Source organism: Girardinichthys multiradiatus, chromosome 7, assembly GCF_021462225.1.
Source record: "Girardinichthys multiradiatus isolate DD_20200921_A chromosome 7, DD_fGirMul_XY1, whole genome shotgun sequence".
Taxonomy (NCBI): Eukaryota; Metazoa; Chordata; class Actinopteri; order Cyprinodontiformes; family Goodeidae; genus Girardinichthys; species Girardinichthys multiradiatus.
In genome coordinates this window covers 41,883,644-41,909,361 of record NC_061800.1, presented here as the reverse complement: position 1 = coordinate 41,909,361, position 25,718 = coordinate 41,883,644, and the positions used below count along the sequence as shown (strand labels likewise).

General features: G+C 40.1%; 1 protein-coding gene across 1 annotated transcript in view; it reads right to left on the bottom strand.

Moving 5' to 3' along the window:
- ttn.1 (titin, tandem duplicate 1) overlaps positions 1-25,718 on the bottom strand; it is a 163,029-nt gene that overhangs the window by 93,457 nt on the left and 43,854 nt on the right. Inside the window, 46 exon segments of the mRNA XM_047369711.1 lie at positions 411-674; positions 915-1,181; positions 1,295-1,561; positions 1,712-1,838; positions 1,936-2,075; positions 2,165-2,434; positions 3,271-3,549; positions 3,627-4,025; positions 4,666-4,716; positions 5,196-7,091; positions 7,296-7,331; positions 7,706-7,795; positions 7,962-8,036; positions 8,180-8,242; positions 8,445-8,513; positions 8,714-8,779; positions 8,961-9,035; positions 9,229-9,312; positions 9,665-10,693; positions 11,121-11,744; positions 11,911-12,000; positions 12,126-12,209; positions 12,385-12,474; positions 12,744-12,905; positions 13,388-13,465; positions 13,637-13,708; positions 14,060-14,122; positions 14,299-14,358; positions 15,193-15,237; positions 15,321-15,377; positions 15,550-15,576; positions 15,666-15,743; positions 15,957-16,166; positions 16,358-16,375; positions 16,469-16,736; positions 16,878-16,958; positions 17,430-17,613; positions 17,724-18,006; positions 18,097-18,213; positions 18,454-18,741; positions 19,890-20,180; positions 21,128-21,243; positions 23,309-23,477; positions 24,444-24,719; positions 24,869-25,147; positions 25,317-25,595. Of these exon segments, the coding sequence (XP_047225667.1) occupies positions 411-674; positions 915-1,181; positions 1,295-1,561; positions 1,712-1,838; positions 1,936-2,075; positions 2,165-2,434; positions 3,271-3,549; positions 3,627-4,025; positions 4,666-4,716; positions 5,196-7,091; positions 7,296-7,331; positions 7,706-7,795; positions 7,962-8,036; positions 8,180-8,242; positions 8,445-8,513; positions 8,714-8,779; positions 8,961-9,035; positions 9,229-9,312; positions 9,665-10,693; positions 11,121-11,744; positions 11,911-12,000; positions 12,126-12,209; positions 12,385-12,474; positions 12,744-12,905; positions 13,388-13,465; positions 13,637-13,708; positions 14,060-14,122; positions 14,299-14,358; positions 15,193-15,237; positions 15,321-15,377; positions 15,550-15,576; positions 15,666-15,743; positions 15,957-16,166; positions 16,358-16,375; positions 16,469-16,736; positions 16,878-16,958; positions 17,430-17,613; positions 17,724-18,006; positions 18,097-18,213; positions 18,454-18,741; positions 19,890-20,180; positions 21,128-21,243; positions 23,309-23,477; positions 24,444-24,719; positions 24,869-25,147; positions 25,317-25,595 (9,936 nt within the window).

The window sequence follows — 25,718 nt, the reverse complement described above, 5'->3', positions numbered from 1 at the left end:
CAGTAAACAAAATAAAACAACAGGTGATGAAGAAATGAAAAGACAGGGCTATTCATAACTGATATCACGCAATTATAAAAATGACAACCGGACAGTTATGAAAAACATCAGGATAATTGGAGCCAAAAACCAGCAGCAGAAAAACATACTGACACATTACAACGTACTTTAGGTTATAAACGTCAATATGGATCTTTCCCGATTCTTTCATCAATATTATTATTCCTCACAGTGTAGTTTTTCACTGATCTTCAGTCTAAGAATTAAGACGTTTTAAAACAACTGCTTGTCTAAAACATGACAGAAAAGATTGATTCTAATGGTTTAGTTTGTAGATTTCTTAATAATTAAAACCTGGAAAACATCAGTTCTCTGTTAGAAATCAGAGCAGAAAGCAGCTCATCCTTTACCTTCGATTGTTATGTTGGCCGAGGTTTTATCTGTTCCACAGTCACATACGTATTTTCCTTGATTATTCTGCGCCACTTTCTTCAGGACCAGAGACCTGCGGGTGCCCTCTGACCTCATGACCACCATCTTGGAGGCAATGACTTCCTTCTCACTGTGATACCAGACCACGGGAACGTCTTTGCTAAGCTCGCAGTCCAGCGTCACCTCGTCTTTCTCGGTGGCGGTGTAATCCTGCAGCTTCACCAAGAAGATGGCATCTCCCTCTGACGAGCATAATGAACAGTTTGTTACAGACTTTCACTGTTTTATCGTGTTAAACTGTACACCTATTACATATTATTATATTAAAATAATGCCTGATGCGGTCATTGGTATAGATTTTTCAGTGTCCTGTTAAGAAGTTTCACATTTACACATTCATCACATGTAACAAACTCTGTAACTCGTGACAGTCTAAAATACGTCAGTCAGAGAAAACCCAGTGAAGGAGAGCATGCTGTTACCTATGACTGTCAGTTTGGCTGAGGAGAAAATTCCTTTGGCCTCTGCCTTTATCTGGCAGGTATCATCTAGACTCAGCGTCCTCATTTCTAGAGTGTGTCTCCTTCCTTCCACGTGCATGAGCACCGTTCGACTCACGTGCAGTTTGACTTCGTTTCGGTACCAAACCACCGGCACGTTCTCGTGAGTCAATTCAATATCAAAGCGAACCGTATTACCTTCTTTGATTGTTTGGTCCTTAAGTTGCTGCATAAATTTGAGCCTCATGCCTAGAATACAGCAGGTCAGTGCACACAGAGAGGAGCGTTTGATGCCATCCAACACTTTGAAGCCACAAACAGAATGAGCACATAGAGGAGACTTGAAGCATGGCGGTTCTTACCTTCCACCGTCAAATGAGCTGTTGATCTTTGGTCCAACACCTCTATCGTGTACTGAGACTCATCGTCAAACTCACAGCTGTTTATAATCAGCATGTGTTTCTTTCCATCATCGATTATTTCATATTTGGGGCAGGGGGTGATGATTTCCACCCCCTTAAACCACATGACCTTTGGTACATCCTTGGTGATGGTGCATTCAAACTTAGCCTGTTTCTTTTCAGGCACAGACATATCCTTCAGCGTGTCAACAAAGCCCATTTCGATCTCTGGGAGGTGCGAATAATTGAGCAGTCATTGACAAAAGCAAGAACACAGCCAGTTTTTCAGCAGTGCCTCCATTCCACAAGACAAACAGATGCAGGGCCTTAAAACAAACACAGACGAACCAAATCAGTGTTCTTGAGACCGGTTTGTACCTTTAACGGTGAGCATGGCACTGGTGACTGCGTTCAGAGCCTGGTACGACACTTCTCCAGCCTGGTCCAGCTGCACATTCTTCAACGTAAGGAAGCGCTTTCCGCCCTCGGCTTTAATGTCACATGTCTAAAAGGACAAAAGCAAAAATTTGTTATGTCTAAAATCCTGAAGAGCTTTTTATTTAAATAAAAAGTAACAATATAGCCTCTTTAATATAACTTACTGGAGATCTGGTCAAAGCCTGGCCTCTGAGTTTCCATTCACCGGGTACATCGTCCTCAGATATTTCAGTATCAAAATGAGCTTCCTCCTTCTCAACCACCTCGACACTGGCAAGAGGTTTCAGGATCTCAGCTTCACGCTCTGAAAATTACAAGAGGTTTTTAAATGTGTAAGAAACACCTTCACCCACAACTTTCAAAATGTTTAAATGTTGATTTTCATGAACATACCTCCTAGTGTGAGCTTGGCTGTGTATCTTCGGTCTTCAACTTTGATGGTGTAGTCTGACACATCGTCAGGTTGGCAGTTGTTGATGGTGAGCTTCATGTCCTTTCCATCTTTGTTTATCTCGACTTTGTCAGAAGGAGCCAGTTCATTCTCTCCTTTGTACCATTTCCAATTGGGAGTGTCTTTGAACAGCTCACATTTGAACGTTGCCTTGGTCTTTGGTTTCACATGCTGGTCCCTCAGAGGCTTTACCAGCCAGTCTTTGATGATTTCTATAGAGTGAGGGGTCACATTATAGAAAGTACCTCAAAATATAATACTTTAAAACCCTAAAATACATCAAAACTTCCAAATTTTAAAAAAGGTTGGGATGATATTTGTAACATTTATTGCAAAGACTTAAACATGCTGGGTTTTATTAAACCATTTTGGATAAGATGTTTTCGTCTACTATGTTTAATTTCTTTATGTAGATCATGGTTTTCTTGACATTTTAATGTCAGCTCTTGTGTTCCACATCCATCCTATTTTCCAGTACATGATACTGCTTTGTCAGAATCATCTGGAACAATCATTACCATCTCTTGTTATGCTGATGACGCCCAGGTTTAATGTTGTGTGAGACCTGAAAAAAAACTAATTGTTCACAGAAGTTACAGTTTTATCTTGGAAAAATGAGTGAACTGGTTGCTGTTTATGTCATTGAACCTTGAATCTTGTTCAAGGACAGTTCCAAAATAATGCTTGTTCAAGTTCATGGTAGCCTCCTGAGAGGCCATTTCCCCCTGAGAGCTCAAACAATTCCTTGAAAATAAGTCTGCTATAAAACAGAATCCCACAACCATGCGACATAAGTTTTTATCTTTGGTCTCTTTAACACGTCTTCATAAAGATGGAAAACTCTTTGATATTTGCATGCTTGTTTATATGTTCTGTTTTATTAACCATCAACGTTTTATGATAAATGATACAGTTCTACAACTGTCATGTCCGTGCATAAAATATTTCCTGCAAACACAAATCCTGTAATTAGTTTGGTAACAAAATTGTCTACAACTGAAGTATTTATGTCTGAAGATTTCCACGCTTCATGCTGCTGATAGCTCACCAATCACTTTGACAGTGGTTGAAGTCTTGACTTCCTCCTGACCATCTACTTCACAGGTGTAGATGCCACCATCCTCATCTGTGGAGTTCTGGATTGTTATAGCATGTTGCATACCGATCACATTAATGGCTACTTTCCCAGCCTTTTTCTTCACAAGCTCTCCGTTCCGCTTCCAGACCACGTCTCTCTCTTTGTTCAACTCACAGGTCAGGTACATTGGCTGACCCTTCATGCATGAGGTCTCAGGTTCCAACTCCTTCACCCATTTTACAGGCAGCTCTGTGTGAAGATGAAAGTGTTTCCAGTACAATGAGGGGAACAGTTATTACCAAATTCTTCATGCCACCTTAGTTTACCTTCAACTATGAGCTTAGCAGTGCAGGAAATCTCCTTTCCAGCGTTCTTAGCCACACAGGTGTATTCTCCGGTGTCAGACAGCTGGACATCAATAATGTGCAGCTTCCGATCTTTGCCATCAGAGGTGAACTTGTGCTTGGGACTCTCACGCAGGTTACTGCCATCTTTCATCCAGGAGGTGACGGCTGTAGAAGGTGAAACCTCGCATTCGAACACGGCAGACGAGCCGATAGACTCGGCCTCCTGCAGCACAATGTCCTGAATCTTCTTAACAAACTTCAAAGCCACAGGTTTGAGCTTGAAGCCTGCAAATGGTTCCTCTGGTGGGGATGGACCTTTTCCACCAGGTTTCATGCCCCGACCCCTTCCACCATCACCGGGAGAAGGAGTTTGTCTCGCTGCAACATCAGAAATAAAAATCTACACAGTTAGTTCCAGATATAAGAGTGGCTGAAGAATGAAACAAAGCATCTTACATGAAGTCATGTTTCAGACATAAAATGTGTTGTGGGTTAAAGGTCCTACTGTTAGAAGAACACAGAAATGTTTTTGTTAAGACTAAAGATGATGCAGAACCAGTTTTTACAAACAGAATTTAGAAAAGAATTCAAAGACAAAATGACAACAGATATAAGTCCAGACAGAAAAAGATAGCAACAAATATTAAAGCAAGTTCATATAACTTTTGATTTACCTGCAAAAAATCTTAAAATGTTCTCTTGAGGTTTTTCTAGCTGTATTAGGAAACTCATTACAGTTCTTTCAGCTACAAAAGAGTGTACTGTTAATCAATAAGTTTTTTGACTTTAAATTATTTAAATTATGTCATAAACACAACCGGCCACTCATAAATATCAATTATGTGAATAAAATGCTAAATAAAACAAATTATTGTAATTTAAATCAACAACTATCAGACATGATGAATGACACAAAACACCAAGACGGGTTGATAACAGCGGAGGGAATTAATCTGTTCCAAACACCATCTCATGCACAGTTTGCACCGATGGGGTTTTTCATCAGTAAAATCCTCACCCCCAAATCCTCGGCCTCTGCCTTTCGATGGTTCTTCACTTGGTTTTCCATCTGGACAAGAAACAATAAGACCAGTTTTAAGCTAACCTCTCAGATCTCTTATTGGAAAGTAAAGTTCCAGCAGACGTCAAGGAAAAAACATGGAAACGTTTCTAACTGCAAACAAGGCAAAATGAGACGTCACGTGTAAACAGAGACGTGGAAGACCTGGAAGATGAAATGGAGGCATAATGGGACAAGATGATGGAAAGGACATATGCTTAGACAACAAAGACAAATGAAATCCACAGCAGCGTAGACAAACACAGACAAATATCTGATCTCAAGCAACATTTGAGAAGACTGGATATGATAGATGAGAAGATGAGAACAATACAATAGATGGGATATATATACAGACAAATGAATTCATCATCATGAGATGGAAAAATGGATAAGATGATTAAAGAAGATGTGATGAGGATTAGATGAAACATCTGGGATGGGATGAAGGGACTCCAGAATCAGCTGGAAGAGTTCGCTCATCTCACCTCGTCTGGCACCAGGCATACCCGGAGTTTCAAGGGCCCCATCCACCTCCTCATCTTCCCAGTCCTCTGAGGGAACAAGATCCCAGCCCCAGGACTCCTCCTCAACCTCACCTTCTTCAGGCTCCTTTTCAAAAACCTCCTCCTCGGGCTGAGTTGTCACCCTCTTCATCTGCACAGCTCCAGGAGAAATCTCCTTCAACAGGGGGATCTGACCTTTATCAGGCTGTTCTGGTTCTGCCTCATCTGCTGATGGCTTTCTGGGAACCTTTTTGAGTGTTATGTCTTCAGTGGAGTCTTTCGGGGAAACAGGTTTGGAGATCTTTTTGACTTTTTCAGAACTTGGCTTTCTCTCAGTTGGGACTTTCTCCAAGTCCTTTGGTTTGTCCACCTTAGAAAGTGGAGTCTTTTTTAGCTCAACCTTTTTCAGCTCCTCAATAGGCTTTGTGGGCTTTTTGTCTTCTGCTTTCTCTGTACTGACCTTGGGAGAAGGAGTCTTTTTAGGTTCAACTCCTTTCTTTAACACATCAAGTGGTTTTACCTGGAACTTCTCTGCCTCATTAGGTGAGATCTTCTCTTTATTAGCTGGAGGACTTGGCTTCTTTGCTGGAACAACTGGTTCATCCTTCTTCACAACCTTCATGTCTTTGGTTGTTTGGTCTCCTGGAGATTGAGATGGCACTTTTCTGCCCATGGGCTTCTTTATCTCCTCACCAGGTGCTCTTTCTGGCTTGGTGTCTTTAGTCAAAGGCTTCAACACAACATGCTCTTCCCTGTTCTCTGGTGTAGGTATCACTTTAGGTTTCACCTTAGGTTTATCAGCTGCTGCAGATTCTTCAACATTTGGTACTTGATCAACCTTTTTCTTTTGTGGCATTTCTGGTTGGGATTTTAGATCTCTTGTGGGTTGATCTTTGAGCAACACCTCACCCAAATTAAAAGGATGACGCTCAGTTTCTGTCTTTGCCTTAATATCATCTTTAGCCATTGTTGGTTTAACTGCTTCTTCTTGCTGGGGTTTTTCAAAAGGCTTCAATGTCACAACTTCTTGTTCTTCATCTTTCTTGGGTAATTTCTTGATTTTCGTCTTAGATACATCTGGCTCGGGTTCTGTTTCCTTCTTTGTCTTTGAGATTCTGTTCCATTTAGATTTCTGTTCTTCCTCCGGTTTTTTGGCTTCGACTGTTTGACCAGCTGTAGATGGCTCTTCAGCAAGAAGGGACACTCTTTCAGGTCTTCCAGGTGGGATTACATCCTGATCCTGTCTATCTTTAGGTTTCAGAGCTCTCAGTTCTTTGTCACCTTGTTTTGTCACTTCAGTTTTATGAGTTGGAATTTTCTTTTCAAGGTCTTTAGGCTTACTCGGAACCTGTTTCAAAATTACCTGCTCTTGTTCTAACTTTTCAAACTTTTCAAATGGTTTTAGTGTCACAGATTCTGCTTGCTCATCAGTCTTTGGTAGTTTCTTTATTTTCTTTTTGTCTACACTGGGAACCTTGGGTTCTTCCTCTTTCTTAGGTTTCACTGTTCTTGTCCAACCTTCTTTCTCTGTTGTTTGGACAACTTGAAGTGTTTCAGTCTTCTCAATTTGGCTCAGTTGAATTGTTTCCTGATCTGCTGTGAAGATTCTTTCAGTTCTTCCAAGGGTTATTATCTCCTGGTCTTCTCTGTAATGAAGTCCATGCACTGATAGCTCTGGATCATGATGTTTCATCACTTTTGCTGTATGAGTTACAACGTCTTTCTCAGGCTCTGGAGGTTTAACCGGAACCTTCTTCAACTTAATGGCCTCTGTTTCTGGCTCTCTCTCTTTGGGTATTTTGGTGAATTTACTCTTTAGTTTAGGAACCTCAGTAGTTTTTTCCTCCTGAATCTTACCCTTTTGCTTAAGAGTTGGCACTGTGGTTGAGGGAGTAAAAACATCTTTTATGTATATTTAGAGATGTGAAAATCATCAATTGGATGGAACATTTGTTTATTACAACACAAACGTCAAACATCACAACACCACTGAAACAAGTATTCTTAAAGGTTTAGGGGTAAGACCTTTAAAACAGTAAGTTAACTGGCTTTACTGTTGAGAGAAATTCACTATGTTTATACCTTTAGTTGGTCCAGGAGCTGAAACTGGTTCCTTGTCTGCAAAAATTTAAACAAGACCAATTATAAGCAAACATGGTACAAACAGTGCCAGACAAAAGCCACATTTAAAGCGAAAGGAGGAAGAAAACATTAACAATCCCAGTTTGGACTGTTGAATATCCTTGTTGCTGTAATATAAATGCACTTAGAAACAATTTCTAAGGTAAGTTGGTCTTATAAAGCAGATATTGTTCATGTTAAAACCAGAATTAGAAGAAAGAAAACTGTTGTGTAGATAAACATCAAACAGATTCAACAGAAAAGACAGTTCAGGCAAGATGTTTTTCAGATCAAAAAATAAAATTTTCAGAATGAAAAAAGACAAATTCAAACAACATAAGCAAAGATAAGAAAGAAGGAAGAGATTTTACCTTCGGGTGGAGAGATTCTCTCTGAAACGGTGGTAGGGTCAGCCTTTACAGCTGGCTTAGAAGGTTTCTTCTCCACTGGTGCAACTGGAGCTACAAGAATGTCAACCGGATTAAATCACTAACAATGATCTGGTCAACAAACAACTGACAGCTGAATAAAACAAACGATCTTAAAGATTTCACTGCTGCTATGGCCAACAGATTTGACTTAGGACAAACAGGGATAAAGATAAGGATGACAGACAGAAGACACTACCTTCTGGAGGAACAACTTTTTCTGCTGGTGGTTCTCTTGGTGGTGGAGTGGGTTTCTTTTCTTCTGGAGGAGATACTTGAAAGTACAAGATACCAAGAAAACATAAAGAGCAACGTAACAAAAGATGTAAAGGTATCAACACATTACAACAAATGACAAAAAACAAAATGTGAAGAGTAAAGAAAACAGTATCAGAGACACCAGAATGACTAAACTACCTGCAGGTGGAGCAATTTTGGGTGTAGGAGCTGGTGGTGCTGGTACTGATGGTTTCTTCTCCTCTGGAGGAAATAATAAATAAGGTGCAAGATCACGACCAAGACAACAGCACAGTCATGGGGACACGGACAGATCCAGTGAAAAGAAGGATAGACAACAAATACAATGAAACCAAAGAAAAACAGGAGTCTTGTTTATCCTCCTACCAAGAAACAAACCAGACACAAAAAGCTTACAACATAAAATATTAAGATAAAAAAATACCTGCAGGCGGAGAAACTTTCTGAGGAGGGAGTGAAGGCTTTGGCTCTGGTGGAGATGGTTTCTTCTCCTCTGGAGGAGATAATTTGGGATTATACCCAGTTCATAATAAAGATACCACTAAGGTTGTGAAGAACATACTGACACAACAAAAATCATGAAGAAATACCCAACATGTTAAGAGATGGTGTCAGCAGCAATTAACATTTAGACAAACATGGCTGACCCTAAATGTTAGCAAAGAAAATGAATGCATAATCCACTCAGACTACCTGCAGGTGGAGTAACTTTCTGAGGAGGAGGTGAAGGCTTTGGTTCTGGTGCTGGTTTCTTCTCTTCTGGATGAGATAATTTGGGAATACACCCAAGTCACAATCAAGAAAATACCAAGCTTGGAAAGCGCATACTGGCATAACTTAAAACATGACAATCAGTGGGACATGTTAAGAAATGGCATCAACATAAATGGACAAAGACAAACATGACAACGGAAAGAAACACATGAACAAATTAGACTACCTGTAGGAGGAGCAACTTTCTGAAGAGGAGGAGGAGGTGAAGGCTTTGGTTCTGGTGCAGAAGGTTTCTTTTCCTCTGAAGGAGACAATTTGGGAATACACTCATCATGATCAAGAAACACCTTGAAAAGCACATACTGACGCAACTAAAAGCATGACAATAACCAGACAGGTTAGGTGACGGCATCAACACAAATGGGCATAAAGACAAACATGGCTGACCTGCAAATGTCAGCAAGAAAAAAAAACACCTGAACCAATATGACTACCTGCAGGAGGAGTAACTTTCTTAGGAGGAGGAGGTGAAGGCTTTGGTTCTGGTGCAGAAGGTTTCTTCTCCTCAGGAGGAGACACTTTGGGTATAAAAGATACCAAGATCACAACTAAAACAACACTATGGTCACACTAAAAAAAGAAGACGGTGTAGACATTATATAGTCCAACCTGCACCAACAAGACCTCAAGATGACCAAAATAAACAAACAAATTAAAGCATTTACACAATAAGAGATTTTCCTGGGACAACCATTCTTCAACAATAAAAAAACAGGGTACACAAACAAACTGATCCCTCTCACTATGTTAGTCTAATGGGTTCCATGTTCTGCTTCTACCTAACATCATGCTGGGAGGTTTGTTAGCATGCAAAATGTAAAAAAAAAAAAAAAAGAGGTTGATCTTTAGCGATCAAATTTACAAGAATACCTGTCTCAGGTTGCAGAGGCTTCAGTGTCATGTTTTCCTCTTTCACATCTTCTCTTATTTGAGGTTTTCTTTCAATGCTAGCAACTCCTTCAGAAAATCCAGTTTCAAAAAAGATTTCTTCTGGTGTTGGATAGGATGGCCTTGTAGATGAAAGACTTTGATGCTCGGGGGATTGAGGTGTCTTCAGTGGTCCAGCTGGAGATTTCTCAGGTTGGATCTTAGTTTCTGTTGGTACTTTCTCTGTAGAGCAAGCAGCCATTTTGGAAAGAGGTAAATAGGTCTCATTTTTTATTAAGTCAGTTTCTGCAGCTGGTAAAAGTTCTTTATTCAAACTGACTGTCTTTTCCACTAAAGACATACTGCTGGCCATAGATGTTTGCAGGTCTATTTGAGCCATTTCTCTAATACGCAGATTGGTAGACTCTTCAAATGAAAAATCTTCATATTTAACAGAGTCATCCTGCTTCTTTATGATTTCGTCTTTGGTTTCTAAATGCTGTTCTGAAACAAACGTGTCTTCTTGGAGCTCTGTAGCTGAATAAAAAACAGACTTGTGTGCTTTTCTCTCTCGAGTTTTTTTGTAAGATTCTTTTTTAAATGAAACTTCGTCTTCAACTAGAGAAACTTCTATCCTTGCTGGAGTAATTTCAGGTAGGGTTCTGGCATCTTTTGGAGGAAGCTCAGTTACAGTTGGAGGTGGAGAATGAGCGATCAAAGACTCCATTTTCATTTCTCTCAAAGCTTTGTCCTTCTTGCCTGGTTTAATGTCTTGCAGTTGTTCATCTTCATATGCTTCAATGTGCTCTGAACACTTAGACTCCGTCACTTCATGATCTTGCCTGAACCTTTTAGGAACTTCTGTTTTCTCCATTAGCTCTAGTCTCCCATTTAAAATTGGGTCATCTCTCACAGGTGACTCCTTGTATTTTAATCTTCTTTCACATCTTTGAACTTCTTGATGCTTAATCACAGCATTTGTTGGGGAAAACCTGTCTTCAAGAACAGAGTTCCTAATGTCTTCAACCACAGCTGTTTGTTGTTTAAGGTCATTTTTCAGATGAAGTGAGGTATTTTTTTAAGATTTCACCCAAGAATGAAGAAATGCACCATGGAACGGTGGCCAAGATGAACCAAACATGAAAAAAGATCAGGATAGAAACACAGTTATTAGTATAAACATGTGGTTCTCATTACAAATCAGCATTAAACAGGTAATCTGTTGACTTTCTAGGCCAGATTTTTGGACAATCTTTGGTTACTGTTCACACCTTGAGTTTTGGTTTGGTTAGTTTTCTAGATAACATCCATGAGCTTAACAGATACAACAGCTGACATGTGTGACAAAGAAATTTAGACAACACTTCAGGAAATAAATCTTCAGATAAAACATTAGAAGCTTAAGATGAGTAAAGATTAGTTAATAAGATCTCTGAAACCTTCATGTAGACATATCTACCTTGTTGCTGAGGTTTTTCAGTCTTGTCTTTTGATGATGGTGCTCTATCACCTGGAGGAGTCTTCTCTACATCAAACTTTGGAGCTTCTGTTTTATTCTTTAACTCTGCTGGTGGTTCTATAACTTTTGCTTCTTCTGTAACCTTCTTTGATGTTTCAGGAACCTTTTTGGGAACCTTCAAAACCGTGTCTTTATCCTCCACATTTTTCTTTTCTTTTGGTTTTTCTGGAATCATCTTTTGTGTTTTCGGAACCTTTTTGGGAAGCTCCTGATCCCTCTTTGTTTCTTCTTTTGACTTTTCTGAAACCTTGGTTGGTTCTTCAGAAACAACCTTTGGTGTTTCTATGATCATCTTCGTTTTTTCTGGAATCTTTGTCTCTTTTTCTGGGCCCATTTGCGGTGCGTCTGGAAACCTCTCAGTTTCTCTTGGGGTTTTGGAATCTTCAACATTTTTAGGAAACGTGATGACCTTCTCTGGTTCTTCAAAAGCCTTCTTTGTTTTTTCTCCAAGCTTTGGTTCTTCGGCTTCTGTTTTAGGGCCAGCCTTGAGAACTTCTGGTTCATGTTTAGCAATCCGTGGGAGTGGTTTTCCAATAACTTCAAGCTCCTTCGGTTCTGAGGCAACTTAGAAGAACAGTAATTATAAGATAGATTTATAAGATGTTCAAGTCACACTCTTGCGAGTGCTAAGCATGTTTAAAGATTTTTATGTGTTCCAAAGAAACTAGCAAGCGGTTTAACATATAAGGGTGTAAAAGACAGAACCAATGCATGATGACCTCTGCAGTACCTTTAACTGGAGCAGCTTCAGTCCAGACTTGAAGGATTTCAGGTTCAGATGTTTGGACAACAGGTTTCTTTGGTCTGGTTACATCTTGTACTTTAAAGAACATTTTGTCTTTTTTAACCCAGAGGTAATAATCAAGGCTATCAAAGATTACACTCTAAGCGAGTGAAGTCAGCGACAGAAATACAAGTGGAGAACAAAAAGTCAGAGAGGAATACCTTTAGCTGGTTGACGTTCTGGTGATGATGGTGTAACCACTGCTGCAGATGGCTGAACTAAAGGTTCTTCTGCCATTGGTAGCTCTGGGGTTTTAATAAAATTGAAACATGGTGTGAAACCAGCTTTAACTACTGCAGTACACTCTGACGAGTGCATTAACAGAGACACATACAGGACAGGTAGTTTCACAAAACAAGATTCCCATCAAAACACATTTATAAGATATTCAGACTGGAAGAAACGCTGTGGTTCCAGTACCTCTTGGTAAGATCTCCTCAGTGTTTGGAGGAGTAACCCTCTCAGCGACTGGATGGACCTTGACCTCCACTGGTTTGCTTACCGCAGGGACTTTGGAAGATATTAAAAAGATTGCCATCTTTACACAGGGTTAATCACAACGCTGTTTTTCAATAAGGTCATTTTTTTAAAGAGGGGTGTTAGTTTGTTAAGAGATTTTGTAGAAGTCTGAAAACCCATGTGAGGATAACACTGGAGAAGTTGTTAATGGTGAAAGAAGAGGTTAGCAGCCATTCCAAGAGTTTTTCATGTTCTTCAAAGCAACATGAAATGAAACAAGAAAGACATGGATCATATAGTCTTTCTGCTCCATACTTTACCTCTCGGTTCAGGAACTGCTGGGGTTTTCTTGCCAGGTTTAACTTCTGGTGCTTCGGACACTTTAGGCTCGGGAACCTCTGGTTTCTGAGGCATTCGTTTTGGTTCTGGAGGAACCGTTTCTGGTTCTTTTGGCTTGGGTTCAGCTTTTGGTTCGGGGTATACTTCAGATTTAACAAAAAAAAAATACTTCAGTCACCAAAAAGTACCCTGATTTTAAGAGTTTACGGAGTGAAGGAAGTAAAAGACAACTGATCAAACACAAAAAATTGACAAATATAAAAACATCCAGTTGACTGATGGATGCATTTTAAGAGTGCAATGCTTCTCCAGCACTGTCAGAACCATGAACACAGCTGAGAGATAGGAAAAAATGTTTTTTTTTTTACTGAAGAGGAATTAATTATATCACTCAGTTATATCCAAAGTGCTGGAATTCACTTTCTTAAAAAATCCTCAGTGTAATTGTGTAATTATTATATGTTTAAAATGCTGTTGAAGGTTCCTGTTGGTGTTTTCTGTACTTTTATAAAGCTAAAGAATATTCTGAGCCATTTTAACTTACAAATTAAGAATGAGAGCCAATAAAGACTCACTCAAACATTAGATAAGAAACATAATAACAAAACACTGTCACAAACATTACCTTCTGGAACTGGAGGTTCTTTTCGCTGAGGAGAAGTTTTGAAAGTAGCTTCTGGTCGCTGCTTCTTTATCTCAGGTTCTTTAAAACATTATTACGAAGTTCAGTTTTCTGACCACAGCAAACACCAACATGAAGATGTTTTTATTCACACACAAACAGTTAAAGATGTCTCTTAAACCACCATCAGGACACACAGAACAGGAATCAAGATCAACAATGAGGAATAAAGAGTTTGGTATTTACAGATACCTGTGACTGCAGGTGGGGGCGGAGCTTCACGCTCAGAGAGTTTCTCCTCTGGTTTCCTGTAACCTTCAGGAACTTTAAAAGATCAAGAAAGTTTGGATTAAAAGCCAGTTAAGCTATGCAGTTTATTTTCTGCCATCTACAGAGCAGAACGCCTGGGTTAATAAGAGCGTAAGAAGTGAAGCGAGTCAAGAAGAATAAAATGTTAATTAAGAGGAGACAGACTGAAGATCTACCACAAACCCACACCACATATTAAAACTACAGTTAACATCTACTGGAGGAGAAAAGTCTACAAGCAGCAGCTGGGTTTAATAAGGAGGTGAAAGGGCAAATATGGGGGTTAGCAGGATGGTGGTTCTGATCAGCCAAAGCTCTAGGAGCAGCCCGAAGCCTCAGCGTCTACTAGGTTTAAAGCAGTTATACCTGCAGGGATTCCCTCTCTGACTTGAGTCCGCTCAACAATTTCTTCCACAGCTTTTTTCTCTTCTGGCAGGACAAGAAAAGAGACAGAAAACGAGACTCGACTGCTGCACTGCTTCAGTAATCAGGTGACATTAATTATCAAGAAATCAATTTAACAACAGGGATTGACAGAAAGCCAACACATAAAGACAGAGAGATGACGGCGGATCTATAAATGAAGGAGTGAACAACGCTGATACCTGAGATGGAGGAGAACCGAACCGAAACCGTTTCTTCTTCAACCGTCATACTCTTAAACTCTACAGGAAACCATTAAAAGGAAGATAAGCTATTACAGATCACATGTTTATTCCCTGAGGTCACATCTGTGCAGATGAGGATCATGACAGAGATTTCCACAATTAATCTCAATATTTTTACATTTAAGGGATCATAATTCAAAATCATCATTCAGATTCAGATGCCTTTTACTGTTTAAATATTTTTATTGTTTTAGGAATTAGTCAACATTTTTAAATTAGGATCTGATAATCAAACCAAACCTTATAAAGCAGAAACATTGAATTATTTAGTCTTAATCTAAATTATGTCAGAATAATATGTATAATTGTGTAACTGTCTTAAATGTGTATATAAAATACAACAGAATTTAATCCTAATGTTTAAAACCAAATTAATTAATTTCCTAATCCAGTTTTTTCATCTTTATGCTGAATTGGATTTGATTGTTTTTATATTGAGTTTGCACGAACTAGATTAAATTAAACCTTTTAGTCATTTTGTCTGGCTCTGTATTAATGAAACTTAATTGAATTGAATTTAATGTTTGTTGGATTATTGAGATTAATCCCCAGATTTTTTTGGCCATAATCCTCCTCTGTAAAACAGATCGTTCTCAGATCAATTTGAGATTTTGTTGCGAGTTAACTTCAGGCGTGAAGATGGTGTCGGAGTGATAGAGTTAATGTTCTCTGAGTTGATCAGGATCACACTGTTATTTGGGAGGAAAGTTAAAGGATGATGGTGATGATATTGATGATGGTTAAATGTAAAGATGAAATGTTTTGATGGAACAGTTGCAGGTTCAAAGACTTAAACACCAGGGCTCATTTAAAACTCCATGATTTTTGTACCTTGGGCTTCAGTTCGTTCCTCGTAGTGATAAAATTCTGAGGATTCTTTCGACAGAGAAAAAATAAGGTGAACGAAGGAAAAGGAACGGAGTCAAAGTGAAAAATATTCCTGTTTTTCCCAGACTCACCTTTACAAATGATCATGGAAGCCATTTCTGGGAGCTGAACTGATGAGTCTGGGATGTCTAAAGGTTCATCCAGAAAAACGTGATTTAATTTCAAGTTAATTCGGATTTTATTAAAAATTTGGGACGGCAAACATTTTCTATAGCATAATAGAACCAGAGAGGCACGGTTGTGATATTAGTCGTTAAAATTAAGCCTGAGTCTATTTTCTCTGGTTCTGAAGTTACTCACCCTGAGGAACCTTTCCTAACCCAACGTCTGTGAAAGGAACAGGTAGACAGGTGGAATTAGATCTGTGAACGGACATTAACCTCTCTGACAGATGCGCTCGTCTTAAACGTACAGACCTTTGCTGGAGAGGTAAAGCTCGGCGGTGCTCCGAGCTTCTCCCATCGGCTCCAGACGAGCGATCACAGAGTAAACGCCTGGCAGGTGGAGACATCATTGTTCTGTTTTACTCCACATTTAACGTTGAACAACTGACTCTAAATATATTAATATACTGCTACACACAGATTACGTGCTCTCTTCTGTTTTATGTTGTACAACAGTTTAATAAAACTCCTGGTTAAGTTCTCTTTAGAGAAAACCTTGTGACTCAATCAAGAGGAGAAAGGAGTTAAATATTTTTAACAAACCTTCGTCCTCTGCCGTCACGTTGCGTATTGTCATAAAGTGTCGTCGACCTTCTGTCCTGAAGTTATATTTGGGGCTTTCTTTGAGCTCCCAGGAGTCTTTGTACCATGAAACGGTGGCGTTGTCAAAGGACAACTCGCACTCGAAGGTGGCGGAGTGGCGTTCGCTGACCTCAATGTTTCGGATGCATTTTGTAAACTGAATTTGGTCGGCTAAAATCAGACAATCACAGATGACACTTAATTTTAAAGAGTTGTGTTTTATCCAAGGTTATTATCAAAGAGTCCCGTTTAAATATTGCTAAAAAAAAAAAATAAAAAATAGAAAGAAAAGACAAACGGAAAGAAAATCTGCAGGAGACCCGGCAGATTTCAAGAGGTTAGTCTGGTTGTGTTTGGCTCACCTGACTTGTAATCAGCTCCTGATGAGGAGATAAAGGATCGGCACATGAGGACACATTAAGCACACAGACAGGACTCCAGCAAAGGGAAGAGAACATGAAAAACACTCTTACCTGTTACGGTGAGTTTGGCGTTGGAGATGTGAGGACCGCACACCACGCGGTAGTTGCCCTGATCTTTGACCTGGCAGTTCTTGATCTTCAAATAGTGACGGTCGTCCACACTGCTGATTTCGTATTTGTCGCTGTTTTCCAGTTTCTGTGTGCCCTTGTACCAGGTCAGAGAGATCTCTGGGTAATTGATCCGGATCTGGCACTCAAACGTTGCTGTTTGGTTCTCTGTGATTGTCTGGTCAGAGATGTCCTCCATAACAAAAACAGGCTAAGGACAAAAACATCAATTTCATGGTGTTTGTTTTTGCATCCACATGGCTTGTGTCCACAGATCTTGGTAATGTAGTGCAGTGTAACATTTGAGATTCTATGAAGAGCTGTTTGTTCTGAAGGAAGCTTTGGTGATTACCTCCGTGTCGACACGTCCCTCCAGCTGCTGGATTAGTCTCGCCATGTCCTCCTCTTCAACCCGACCCCCATGCTCCACCTCCTGCCACAGGTCATATGTTAACAGTCCTCCAGTCATTAATATAAAAGATCTGCCACATGTTGATTTTAATTGTTGCTCCAAAAACTATAACTTCCTCAGCTGAAACCACTGCTGAACTGTTGCATGTAAACACTGAACAGCGTGGACGCTCTGGGAGGCCTGGACACTTATGTCCAACCTACTGACCAGTGATACAGGAACCAGGTGATCAATGATATTACACTGTAATATTATTTGCCTTAATGCTGCAAAATCCAAGGTGTTTGCTAAACTAAACCTTAAGATTTATGAGAATGAATAACTAACTAAAAAGAATTGATATCTGTAATTGATATCTGTGAAGAGGTATTTGACAGGTTGTTTCCAATAAAGGAAAACAAGACAGTATTGGTGGAAAATGAAGCAGATGTTTCCCTCTGAGATACTACAAATCCAAACAGCTCCACTATTACAACCGGTTTTCCTTCGTACCGCTTTTCCAGTTTCCATCTCCTTCTCCCTCTTCAGGAACTCCACGGCCTGCAGAATGGCTCGGTAATCGTGGATCCCATGTTCACGCAGGATCCTCTCATAGTCTTTAGGATCATGACCTCTGAGCAAGTCAATAATACTGACTGGTTCAAGTTTCTTTGGGCTCTTCTGCTTGGAAGGAGTCCTGAAAAATGTCATACAAAACTCATATGAAGTTATTTAGCAGATGGAGACATTTGTTATTTTAACAAAATTCACATTCAGTAGGAAGATGTAGAAATGAACATGTGTTACTTCTTGAGTCTTGTTCTGATATCTCCAAGTCCTTCCCCTTCTTCCTTTTTACTGACTTCCATCTCAGCCCCGCACTCGATCTCTCCATGTTTGTTCGTGGCGACACACCTGTAGAGACCGGAGTCGGACTTGGTCACCTCTCTGATCTCCAGTTTGGCATCCTGGCCCTTGTGATCGATGGAGATACGACCACCGGGGGTGATCTGTCTCCATTTGCCCTTCATCCACTTCACGCTGGGGATGGGATCACCTCCAATCTTGGCGATGAAGGTTGCAGTGCCCTCTGAAAAAATGATGAAAATAAATGAACAAAAACCTAAAACCTACCTTCAAATGGGAATGTTATGTGGAAGAAGAGGGATGTTTTCCATACTCTCTGTAACTGAAATGTTTTTGGGTTCTTCAATGAAGAAAAGGTTGTCAAGCCTTTTGACTGGGGCAGCTGCAGCGGGGGTCGGTGCCTCGGTGGGGGCAGCCTTGGCGCCTTTGTCTGAAAATACATAGTATCCATACTGGGGAGGTGAGTGAAATGTTACCTTAGACCTACACAGTTAACTGTTCAAGTCTCTAGCTTTTATGAGGATAGACACTCATCTGAAGGTTTTTAATAATCTTGTATTAATAGAAAAATACTTAAAAAGATTTTAAATTTTAGCATTTGACCCTTGTAGTTAATTTTCCATCCAGTCCTTAGACATATTTACTTTTCACAGCAAGGTCAACTGCTTACCCTTCACAGTGACCTTGGACTTGCAGAAGTCACTACCGGTTGCATTGCTGGCCTTGCAGAGGTAATCCCCTGCATCAGCCTTTGATGCGGAACTGATCTCAAGGGAGGCCGTCCCACCAACAAATGTGATTTTGGTCTTATCACTGGACGTCAGCTCCCTCCTGTCCTTCATCCACTGGATGGTAAGAGGAGCAGAGCCTCTTACATGGCATTTGAGGCTCATCTTCTCCCCCTCGTTCACCGTCACCGGTTCCAGGGAGACGTCAAATTTAGGAGGCTGACCGGTTTCTGTAGAAACGGTGGGAAAGAGACAGGGTAACGACAAATACTTGCCTTTTACATAATAAATAGTAGTTTGGGAATATTTTGCAGTATGTGGAAAAAAAAATTCAAAGGCTGTACTATGAATTCTGTATTTTATCATTTTAATCAGAAAATAAAAATGAAAATACAATCAGACAACCTTTTTATTGCACATCTTTGACTCCTGTTCATTTACAGATTCATTTCAGTAAATTTAAGATCATCAAAAAGTTTATTTATTTTAGTAATTCATTATACAGATTCATTAAACAGAAAGGGATACATTTCAAACATGTATTTCTGGGTTTTTTTATTTGTATTCTATTATAGCTAATAAATACCCAAAACTCAGTTTGTCATAAAGTTGGAACATTTTACAACCAGAATAAAAAAGGATTTTATTATATAAATGTGGGCCTACTGAAAAGCATGTCCATGCACTGTACAATATATACATTAACGTCTTGGCCTGGGCTCTTTTTGCATGAATTACTGCAACATGGCATGGAGACCATCAGCTTGTGGCTCTGATGAGGTATTCAAAAGACTGATCACTGACTGTGGAAACTTTACCCTGGACCTCAAGCATCTCCAGACTCTTGGACCTTGAGTCCTAAATGAAAGGCCTAATCTACTTTCACCTGAAAACAGATTGGCTCCTTTTTCTCTTTTAGCCCAAGTAAGACACCTCTGGTTCAGCTGCTTAAATGAAGGAACGGGGCAGTTGTAGCTCATGTTCTGATACGTCTGTGTGAGCTGGCTCTTGGAGCTTTTGGTGCAAACCCTCTTTGTGGAGAATACTGAATACTAGTTTATTTTTTCATTTTCTGATAAACTGAATTTTATTTTTTAATTACCTGTAAGCCATCAACTTTAAAACTTATGGAAATAAATGCTTGAAATAGTCAACTCTGTATGTAATAAATATAGAGGAATCTGTATATTAGGGTGGTTCCTGAAGGCTAACATCTAGCTTTTAGGACACAAATGGAATCTCAAATGGACCAATTTAGACCAGACAGACAAGCAGACTAGTCTAAACCAACAACTGGTTTGTCTTCTGCTCACATCAGAAAACTCAGCATAACATTCTGCCGAACTCATTTTGGTTGCTTTATGGATGCAATCCCTACCTGAAACTGTGAGGGACACCTGATATGAAGCTTTGCCTGCTTCATTGGAAGCCTCACAGGTGTAGACACTGCCATCAGAAACCATTGACTCTCTGATACACAGCACAGCCATGTTGTTCTTGAAGGTGATGTCATATTTTTCAGAGGGATAGATCTCCTGGTTGTCCTTGTACCAGGTGATGGTCAGTGGCTGGGAGCCAGACACCCGACCCTCCATCTTTATTGCCTTACCCACTGAATCCACGATGGACTCAGGTGGCCTCTTAGTGAAGTTTGGAGGGACTTTCCGTTCTGTGGGGCAGAAAGTGATGAAAATCACGTCGTGTTGTGACAGTAAGAAAGTAATTTAACATCTATTCTCCTTCAGGCCACTGGGCCTTTACCACAGCACCAGGAAATAAAACCCACCACAGCTGACAGGACAACAGGAGCACAAACTGTGACACAAAAGCAACAGAAATGAACAATATTCACCCTGTGAACAAACACTCCAGCCTAACTATCAATTTTCCACAGAAGTAGATATGTCTCTAACAGTAACTGTGGGACACCATGTCTGATACCAATCCTGTCAAACAGAACCAACCAGCCCAAAATCCGACAACATCCAGGTCCACTGTACGATACAAAGTTTCTGAGTGTTTCCAGTAAACTCACAGGAAACAACTGAACTGCATGTTAGTAGTAGTTACAGCTAACAAAGAGATGAGATGAAATGTGTTGGTTAGTGGGTTACCTATTTTAACATGAGCGTGACATGCGTCAGTTCCTTCTGCATTGGAAATTTCACAAGTATATTTCCCAGCAGCAGCAACTCTGTTGTTGTTGAGCACTTCCAGAACGCAAGACGTGTCTGTAGTTTTCATGTTGTATTGGTAAGAAGCCCAGATAAGCTTGTCATCCTTCTTCCATGTGACGTAAACCCTTTGGCTTCCGCTGTAGGTGCACTCCAGCCTTAAGGGTTTGCCCAGCTGATGAGTCCTCTAGTTTCTTGGTAAACTGTACAGGTTCTGAGAGAAGCAATGTTGCAATCAAACTAAGACACCACAAAGACTATGGTATGTGCCTGTGCACATCTGTGGATTTTGGATTTGTGAAAACTGCTTGTGTGTTGGAAAAAGCTTTAGATAAGCATGGCCTTTTCAACTTCAGAGTAGTATTAGTAGTTATCAACAGGAGCTACTTAGTTCATGCATTAAATTAATAATGTGGATTCTGAGTAATGCATTGTTGGTTACTGTTACCTAGTCTGACATAAGCATGGCAGATATCTGAGCCTTCACTGTTGGAAATTTCACATGTGTATCTCCCACGAGCCTCTTCTCGGTCGCTGTTGAGAACTTCCAGCACACAGCTGTAGTCTGTGGTCTTGACATTGTACTGATAAGAGGCCCAGATCAGACGCCCATCTTTCCTCCAGCTAACGCTTACCGTCTGACTACCAGTGAAGGCAACTCTAAGCGCCAGTGGTTGGCCCACTCTGAATGTGGTGTTTTCCAGCTTTCTCATGAAGCGAGCGGCTTCTATGAGGCAGTGATGATAGTTAGAAGCAAAGATGATAGTGAGCAAGCCAAAGTTAGAATTACAATGAAAGCATAAAATTATAATTAATCAATTAAATTTAACCTTAGATTAAATGAAGAACCGATTAAAGGCAAACTCCAACCCTAGACCAGCTGCTGTTTTACAAGTTTCTGTTGAACTTACTACCTCGAAACGTATTACTTGGGTTTGTCTCAAAAGAAAAGATAAAAACCTTTTCTTACAAATGTAAAACAATGGGTCGTTCTCAGGAGCTCAGTGAATTCCAGTGTGGTACCGTACTAAGGCACCACATGTAGAATAAGTCCAATCATGACATGTCCTAGTCCTACTCACTAAGTATTACACAGTATGAGAACGTGAATGTGATCAGGAATAATGGCAACTCGGCCATGAAGTGGTGGGCCACATAAAATCACAGTGATGTCAATGGATGCAGAAGCATCATAATGTGAAGAGGTCGCTACCTTTCTTTCATCAAACCCTAGAGGCCTCCAAACGTCATGTGACCGTCACATTGGCTCAAAAACAGTGCGTACAGAGCTTCATGGAAAGGGTTTCTATGGTCCAGCAGCTGCATCCAAGCCTTACATCACCAAGTACAATAATAGCTTGAGATGCATTGGTGTGAAGCATGCAGACTCTGGACTTTGGATCAGTATAGACATGTTCTGAAGAGGAATCAAGCTTATCCATCTGATGATCCAGTGGCTGAAGTGTCTTTCTCCTGCTGTTGCCAGGGGAACGACACTTTCCTGACTGCATTGTGTCAAATTTAACATTTGGTGCAGAGAGGATTATAGAGTGGGCTTGTTCTTCAGTTTGGGTATTGCCCCTTCTTGGTCCAACAAAATAATAATAATAATACTAATAATGAAGATGTTACATTTTATCTATAATGATATGTCTCTGTCTCTCTCTTGTCAAACATTTCCATAAGTACACAACTAAACCCTGTGGAAAACCTTCCCAGCAGAGTTGAAGCTGTTAAAGCTGCAGAGATTGTGTCCACATTTTACTAAACCCTGTGGATTAAGAACTGGATGTCTCTAAATTTCATAGGTGAGTGAGGTTAATGAGCCAATACTGTTGGCATTAAATAATATATTCATTAAATCACTTATGAACTCAGATTTATGCTTGAACTATGAGTAGGCAGCCCAAATGGCTGCATCCTATGGACTGTATCTGCAAATCAAAGATTCCCCATAGGCTGCAATTTGAGTATGAACCAGTTAATTTCAGTGGTTTTCTTTAAGTTTTTCTAAGTTATACAAAAAACCAACAAACCCATTCAACATCCAGTAGAACAGAGCCGGTCTCAGAGTAGGATTAACACCTTTATGGCGATTCTTGTTAGTGTCTGGGATTAGATGAGTTAAGTTATACTTTTTTTAGGCGTTTTACAAATGACGTAGGCATCACAGACAGCAGAGCCCTCTGAATTAGAAACTTGACAAGAGTAGAGTCCAGCTGCTTCTTCTCTGTCACTGTTGAGGATTTCCAGAACGCAAGAGGAATCTGTGGTTCTAATGTTGTATTTGTATGAGGCCCAGATCGGCATGCCGTCCTTCATCCAGCTCACATAGACCCGCTGACTACCAGTGTATGTGCACATCAAAGTCAGCTTATCACCCCAACTGTATGAAGCATCTTCTAGCTTTGCCACAAAACTCACCGGTTCTGAGAGAAGCAACAGAAGTTAGGGTTAGTCATGTCATGTGGCCTAACCTGTTAGAAATAAGCGAGTATGTTATGGGGTGTTACCCAGTCTGACATGAGCATGACAGGTAGCAGAACTAGTAGCATTGGATATTTCGCAAGAATATCTCCCAGCAGCCTCTTCTCTGTCACTGTTGAGGACCTCTAAGACACACGAGCTGTTTGTGGTCTTGACGTTGTACTTGTAGGAGGCCCAGACTGGCTTTCCGTCCTTTTTCCAGCTCACGTACACATGCTGGCTGCCTGTATATGTGACCTGAAGCATCAGAGGCTCACCAACCCTAAAGTTCGTGTCTTCCAGTTTCCTCACAAAGCGCACAGGTTCTACGAGAAGCAAGGATGTTAGTAATTAGTAAGGGAAGATAAATGTTTTATGTAAGCTAAAGTTAGCACTTAATTTTGATCAGTAAAACTAAGCAGGGCTCATATTTTCAGGTTTTAGGAATTTGATTTTTTACTTGTTCTTTTGATCGGTTTTGGCCCTAAAACAAACGTTCTCTGTTGTTAAAGTTATATTAATTCTTTGAGGTGGTAAAGAAGACTAATAAAAGTAACAGGAAAACACCAAAAGAGGAAATGGATTTTAATGAAGAACAACAAATATTTAAGTTACTTACTTTAAGCTTTACGATTAAGCTTTTTTACTGCAATTATATCTGTCATCAAGTACGTGTAGTTTACAAAAATAGTTTCAAGTATGATGTCTTGTTTATTCAGATGGTTTTCCAAATTGGAAGCCTTATTTTTAGATTTCATAGAACAGATCAGCATCAAATATCATTGAAGTGACTCTGCTGAGCTTCTCCAGTTTAAATTCCCAACCTAAAGCTTTACTTTATCTGATTAATATAGGCCGAAAATAATGAGTCATTTCTGTGATGTGGTTAGTATTTTACCTAGTTTGACCTGGGCATAGCAGATAGCACTGTTCTCAGAGTTAGAGATTTCACAGGAGTATCTCCCTGCTGCTTCCAGTCGGTCACTGTTGAGAACTTCTAAGATGGAGGAATTATCTGTGGTCTTAACGTTGTACTTATAAGAAGCCCAGATGGGTTTGCCATCCTTCCTCCAGCTCACGTAGACCTTGGGGCTGCCACTGAAACCACAGTACAGCGACAAGGGCTCCCCAAGCCTGAATGTGGTGTCTTCCAGTTCTTTGATGAAGCTCACAGGTTCTACACAGTCAATGTTTGGGGTATTTGTTATTTGTCTATGTTAAAAGCTAGCAAATGAGTGGTTATATTTGATAATTAGTAAAGCAGTGATTATGGGACATGGTAGTGGTTTTACCTATTTTAACCATAGTATGGCAGTTGTCAGAGCCCTCAGAATTAGAAATCTCACAGGAATACTGTCCTTCAGCTTCCCGGCTGTCACTGTTTAAAACCTCCAAGGTGCTGGAGGAGTTGGTTGTTTTAACGTTGTATTTATATGAAGCCCAGATAGGTTTGCCGTCCTTCATCCAGCTGACATAAATTCTCTGACTGCCCGTGAATGTGCACTCCAGCATCAAAGAGCGGCCAATTTTATAGGTGTTTCTCAGCTTTTTCACAAACCGAACCGGTTCTAAGAAATCGGTTAGAAATGATAGTGTTAGATGATGATGATAGTTAGTCTTTAAAGAAAGCTTGTTACATGATTGATCATGGAAAAGCAAATGATTTAATTTCTTATTCCTGTAAAGAAATATGCATGGGAGTGAATTAGCAGTTTACCTAATTTTACATTAGCATGGCAGACATCGCTTCCTGCAGCATTAGAAATTTCACAGGTGTATTGTCCCACAGCTTCCTCTCGGTCACTGTTGAGGACTTCCAGGATGCACGTATCATCAGTGGTCTTGACAGCGTACTTATACGAGGCCCAGATTAATTTGTCATCTTTTTTCCAGGTCACATGTATTCTCTGGCTCCCAGTGTATGTGCACTTCAGGGTCAAAGGCTCGCGGAGTCTGAAATATGTGTCTTCCAGCTTGTTCACAAAGCGAGGTGGTTCTGAGAGGGGTAATGTTTGGGTTAGTTGTGTTTTGTATGTAAGCAGACTGGTTAAAATGAGTTGGATTATTGCATTACTCTTAAATTAGCACAAAAGCCTACTCGGGCTACCCTAGCTGGCAGAGTTAAATTAAGTGAAAGCAGATGTGTTAAGAGTTTTTGACTTTACCTAGGCTGACATGAGCGTGGCAAACATCAGTTCCAGCTCCATTAGTAATCTCACAAGTGTATGTTCCTGCTGCTTCAGGTCTGTCACTGTTCAAGACCTCCAGAATGCAGGTAGAGTCTGTGGTTTTAACGTTGTACTGATAAGAGGCCCAGATCAGCTTGTTGTCCTTTTTCCATGTCACATACACCCTCTGGCTCCCAGTGTACGTGCAGACTAGTTTCAGCGGCTGACCAACCGTGAAAGTTGTGTCTTCCAGCTTCTTGATAAAACGCACAGGCTCTAAGAAAGGCAATGATGATTTAATAAATATGGTCAATATGTTACCATGCATTATGTCTCTTTGTCAGAGTTTGGAAAGCTCTTATTGGTAATTTTCCCATGAAGGCTCCTTTTTCCCAAAAG